Source organism: Perognathus longimembris, chromosome 1, assembly GCF_023159225.1.
Source record: "Perognathus longimembris pacificus isolate PPM17 chromosome 1, ASM2315922v1, whole genome shotgun sequence".
Classification (NCBI taxonomy): Eukaryota; Metazoa; Chordata; class Mammalia; order Rodentia; family Heteromyidae; genus Perognathus; species Perognathus longimembris.
The window spans coordinates 102,029,940-102,035,884 of NC_063161.1; the positions used below are offsets into that span (position 1 = coordinate 102,029,940).

Consider the following 5,945-nt stretch of genomic DNA (forward strand, 5'->3'; position numbering starts at 1 on the left):
TTTGGACTACTCTTCTTAAATGTAAAACATGTTACCATCTTAAATATTCTTACATCAAAATATAGAGCTGGGCACCAGTGGCTCATGCCTATAATTCTAGCTACTCAGGAGTATGAGATCTGAAAATTGAGGTTTGAAGACAGCAGCAGGTCAGTAAAGTGCGTGAGACTGTTATCTCTAGTTAACTACCAGAAAACTGCAAGTGGAGCTGTGGCGAAGATGGAAGGAAAGACCTGGATGGATGAGTATGGAACAGTCAGGAATTTAATTACTTAGAGATATTTATTGCTTTTTGCTATTTCAAGTGTTTCCATGACTCTGGTGGGTGAATGAGTTGTAGAGAATCTCCTCAACCAGCTCTTACTACTCATAAGTTTGCCACAGAAAAACAGAGCCCAGTCATAACAGTAATAGTGAGTTCTGTTCTGCATTGGCCTGGATTTGGGACAGGATAATGTAACTATTTTTTTTTGTAAAGATAAATTTGGACACCAAATTATACCATCTCTTTAAATGTTCTGGGTTTCAGCCAAAGTCTTACTCCAAATTTCATCTTCTTTCTAAATACTATAGAAAAATAGAAAATGGAGCCAATATGTCTTGCCATGCGCTGGCATAAAACTGGTTATCATGTGTTCTTTATCCACTACCTTTTTTTTTCTCCCCTAGAATCCAGATTCTCTTCAGTATTCTATCAATACAGCTCTTTGCAGTTTAAATGCAGTGGTACATAAAGAAGATGAGGAACCCAAAATGATGGACACTGTATAATTTCCTTAAGACTGCTGAGGCCAAGTACTATTTTGTTACAAGAAAGGAAGAACTTGGCTATTTTCTTGACACTTTTATGGGTGCTGCACTTTATTTTTGTTCGGTTTTTGATGGGAGGGAAAAAAGTACTGAAATGTTTTGTAACTTTTTTTATGTGCTGCTAGGTTTTTTGTTTTGTTTTGTTTCTGAAGGGAGGAGTGGTACTGTATGTTGCAGGAAGTAAAATTGGACTGTTCTTCCCCCCACTTCCCCTACTAAGTTGCCTTTAATTATTAGCAATTTTGGAATCAAAGTATGAAAAATCTGCACAAGCGCAATGTTTACAAGCACTGGTGGTTTGAGGAGGCATCTGCTTCATAGTCCTTCTTATATGGATGTGCATATGCCGTACTCTACAAAAAAAGAAAAAAACACCCTTGTATCCCATTGCTAAGTTTAGCTGTCAAATCTGGTGTTTCCGCATATTAAAAGCAATAAATTGGTAGTTGGTAATCTACTTTACTCAATAATCTGGGTGGCATAAACTTTTAAGTCTTTCCTCTTAAAATGACATTTATATTTTCGGCACCATCAGTTAAATCCTTGACTATAAAAATAAACTTGGAGAGATAAAAAACAAATCTGATTTTTAAAAAAATACACCCCCCACCACCCCCCAAAGCATTCTGAAAACTATTCTTTAGAAGTTTATTTTACCCTGTTGGCTTTTAAAATATTAAGTTAGTGATTGAAAAAAAAAAACATTGATGAGGCCATAGTTTTGTTGTTGGGTTTTTTGTTTGTTTGTTTTTAACAAGATAAACTTCAAGCTCACTTTTAATTACTTGACATAGTCTGGGATCTCTCAGGGAGTAAGTTTTAAAAGAATCCTAATGGCCTGTAAGAACAAGCAGGAAAAATGTGATTTTTAAAATTATGGTTATTGTACATTTCACTCTACTATAGCCTTGAGAAGTCTGGTAGAAACAACTGCCATGAGCGGCCAACTACTCATTTCTAAGAATTGGATGATGGTGACCCTTGGTGGTAATGATGGTTTTTACTATCTGTTACTTCTTTCCTTAGCTCAGTTATCATAGAATGCTTCTGAGCTTTATTGCTTCCTATGTAATTTACTACATGTATACCCAGATATTTGATGATTCATCTTATTTAGAATTAGATGACAGTGCTAATTATGCTATCCTTATTATTTGAGGATTAATCTGATTCACAAGAACATAAGCTTTGATTGTTTTGGGGTATAGTCTTTGGCTCAGTACCCATTGAGAATAGTAGCAAACATTTGGAAGATGGCTTACTATAACTGGGAATACATGCTCAATTTGAGAACCCAGGCAAAGCTGTGAGCAACCCACATGGGGCTCACACATGTGACCTTGGCCTCATCCTTGTTTTCACTGAGGTGATTAGGCACTTAGTAGCTATCTGTAGAAATGGACTGGAACTATGGAATCATGCTTCTGTAATGTTGCAATCTTCTTGGTTTTCAGAATAAAAGTCTTTGTTGTGCTTTTGATATAAATATATATATACTCTATAATAAAATGTTTGACTTAATTTATATCATAGTATTCATCAGCCTGCAATTTATTTTTAAGCAGTGACCTAGTCATCAGTTTTTCTTTTCCCTCCCTCCCTCCTTTCTTCCCCCATCCCCCTCCTTGACCCTCTCCCTGCTCATTCTGGACCGCACTCTCCTTTTCCCCTTTGAACCACATGGTGAGAAGAATTGGGCACAAGAACAAAATTCCTGGTTTCACAGAAATATTACTTGAATCACAAGAAGATCTTCTACACCTCCAACTTCACTTTTTCATAGATCTTGCCTGTGATCATCTGCATTGCTTTTTGGATACTTATTTTGTTTGAGTTAGTAATGGCTGAACACCAGCATGAGAGAAAGTTGTAGCAAAAATGAATGTACAGTTCCTAAATTGATGTTGTTTTTTAAGATATAAAAATGTGAGAATTTACAGATAACTTATTTCCACTTTTAAAAGGAAAGTTTTTCATGTTTCAAATGTATGAAAATGTGATTGGATTTGTTTAGGGAATTACTGACTGATAGATTTGTACCTTTACACTACAATTTTTATGCAATTTGCAGTACTTTAGTTCGGTAAATTGACTTCCTTTGAATTTTTCTTTATTCTAAAAATGCCCATTTAGGCTTGAGAGTTCACTCCTGTTTATTTTTAAAAATCCTATTAAAAAAAAAAAGAAAGAGGGGGCTAGGAATGTGGCTTAGTGATAGTGTGCTTGCCTAGCATGCATGAAGCCTTGGGTTCGATTCCTTAGCATTGCATAAACAGAGAAGGCTGGAAGTAGCACTGTGGCTCAAGTGCTAGCTTTGAAGGGGGAAAAAAAAACAGTAGACTGAGCAAGTGGATCACCCATAATAGTTCAGTTTACAAAATTTCCCTTGACAAATGAAACCATGGAAAGTTCAAATTGAAGACTATTTTAGTAGCAAAGATTTTTCATTCAACAAAGATTCTTGTTTTACTTGGTAAAATTCATCTTCTAAGATTTTTTAAAGTGAAATAGGTATTACCCCATTTAGAATGTTAATTCAGTGTCGTGCTATTAATGGCGATAGATCACTGGTTAAAAGTATGCTTGACATGAGCAACATTCTCTTCTAATTATTACCATTAGTGGTCTTTTCAAACGTTGCCTAATGAGCTAGTTCCTGGTTTCTTCACCTTTAGCTTTTTCAGATATTTCTATTGTCCTTTAACAAGTGAACTACCACACTATCTAAACAACATGCATCTGTTTTAATATGGAATTTTTCTTATGGGATAAAAAAGTTAATTGTAAGCTGGGCACCTGTGGAGGGCAGGTGGATCTTTTTGTAGTATGTTCTTCAGCTCTCCTTGTTTTCCCCATCCAAAGGTGCAAAAGCCAGGAATAACTAAGACTAGTTGGACGTAAAGGCATAAATGAAACCAACCTAGGTACTGTTTGAAGACAGTTTATTAGAATGAAGCCAACAAGACTGTCAAGGGCAACCCAAAGGAAGATGGAGTGGGCTGGACTCTGGAAAGGACCAAAGATAGTAGAAGCCACAGTGCTGACATTTCATTGTATTACATTCCAATAGGGACTAAAATATGCCTAATCTAGTGGTAAATGATAGATTTAGGTAGTTCACAACATGTTTAGATGGCACATCATAAGGCATTATAGAAAGTTATAAAGAATGAAATATTCACTTTAATTTTTTAAAATCTTCCATTTTGAAAGATCAACAAAGAATTTTTTTAAAAAATCAAAAGACAGGGGCTGGGGATATAGCCTAGTGGCAAGAGTGCCTGCCTCGGATACACGAGGCCCTAGGTTCGATTCCCCAGCACCACATATACAGAAAAAAAACGGCCAGAAGCGGCGCTGTGGCTCAAGTGGCCGAGTGCTAGCCTTGAGCGGGAAGAAGCCAGGGACAGTGCTCAGGCCTGGAGTCCAAGGCCCAGGACTGGCCAAAAAAAAAAAATCAAAAGACAGGAAAGTAAGTTCATCTATTCCTCCTTTCTGCCCCTAAACCACTGTCTGGCAAATTTCCAAAGGCTATAATAGTTTGTCTAAGGGCTGATTCATTTGATTTAGCACCAAGGAAGAGCATGTATCTCCTGGAAGCTATAGGTGGATATAGTTGGGGTTTCCCCATGGCCTTTAATATTGCCATACTTCTAGGCCACAGTACAAAAGAAGGCAACCTTGTTTCCTCACTAAGGAATCTTAAGATTGTTTAAAATTGGATTCATAGGGTGTGGTGGTGTATGCCTATAATCTCAGCCCTAGAGGCTGAAGCAGGAGGATCTCAAAGAGATCAAGGCCAGACAGCTACACAGTGAGATCTTGTCTCAAAAACGGGGAGAGCTGGATGCTGGTGGTTTATGTCTGTAATCCTTGCTACTCAGGAGGCTGAGGAGAGTCAAGTCACTGTTTGAAGCCAGCCTGGGCAGAAAAGTCAGTGAAACTGATCTCCAATAAACCACCAAAACCTAGAAGTGGAGCTCTGGTTCAAGTGGTAGGATGCTAAAGACTTGAACTCAGGAATAGTGCCCAGGCCTTGAGTTCAAGCCTCATTATTGGCACATGTGTAGCTCATTGATAGAGTTCTTGCCTGGTATGCACAACGGTCTGACTTTGATCCTCAGCACCACAAAAACACCAGATGATACCAACAGAGCTTTTTTCCCTTTAACAGGGTGGCAGTTGTTGGGCATGTTGGGGCACATCTGCTATGACCTAGCCTTTAGGAAGCTGAGGCAGGAGGATCACAAGTTCAAGGCCAGGTTGGACTAAAAGTGAGACCTTGTCTCCAAGGGAGTGAGGATAGTGGTAAATAATCACAGATATCAGCTTATACATAGAAACATGGGCTATCTCTAAGTCTTTTTGTTTTTTTTTTTCTTTTTACTACAACTTGTTCCTCAAAGCAGACTGTGTTTGGGGGAAGAAAAAAAAATAACACCTGTCAAGTAGATCCCCAAATACACATCTCGTAACCTGAGTAATATCTGAAAATCTAAGACCTTACTATATTGCCCACTGGAAAGTGATTCAATGTTGGTTTTCATTTAAACATGTCTAATTCAGTATAATCTTGTGGTACATATTTTCAGAAGAAAAAAATATGCTGCATTATTGTTATATACAATTTTTTTTAGAAAATTGAAAATTCTGAATAAATAGCATGTCTAACATGTGGCTAGCTCATTTGCTTCTTAGTATAAAGGGAGCAGTGAGTTTGCAACAAATCTCTTAAGTTCATTTGCATTTTCTCTGCAATATTATATACTGTTTCACTGTTTCACCCCGTGGGACTAGAAAACATTTTTTATTTACATTTAGTCTATGCAAAAGCCACTGATGGGATGTTTTCCCCAAATGACATGTAGTTTTTTAAAACGTTTCAGAAAAAAGATATAATTTTACCAACCACTTTCTCTTAGAGAACAGAAAGATTACTAACAATTCTTTTAATCTTTTTTTAAAATGGCAACATTTCTGATGGTTTTTCATTGTATACCCTTAGAAGATAACTGGCTAAAACCTACATGGTTTTAGAAGGACAACTTTAGTACTTGATTCATTTGGCACATCCATAGTAGTCTCCAGAATAAAGATCAGTAGAAGATGTAAAGTATAATTTTCAAAAAAAAAAA

General features: G+C 37.0%; 1 protein-coding gene across 2 annotated transcripts in view; it reads left to right on the plus strand.

Moving 5' to 3' along the window:
• The window catches only part of Cdc37l1 (cell division cycle 37 like 1, HSP90 cochaperone), a 41,680-nt gene that overhangs the window by 21,471 nt on the left and 14,264 nt on the right, over positions 1–5,945 (plus strand). Inside the window, exon 7 of one of the 2 annotated variants that reach the window (XM_048364896.1) lies at positions 670–2,335. The exons of the other annotated variant lie outside the window; for it this stretch is intronic. Coding sequence (XP_048220853.1) covers positions 670–771 — 102 coding nt within the window. The 3' untranslated portion in view covers positions 772–2,335. Of the gene's footprint in view, positions 1–669; positions 2,336–5,945 lie in introns of those variants that run through there. 2 annotated transcript variants of the gene reach the window in all.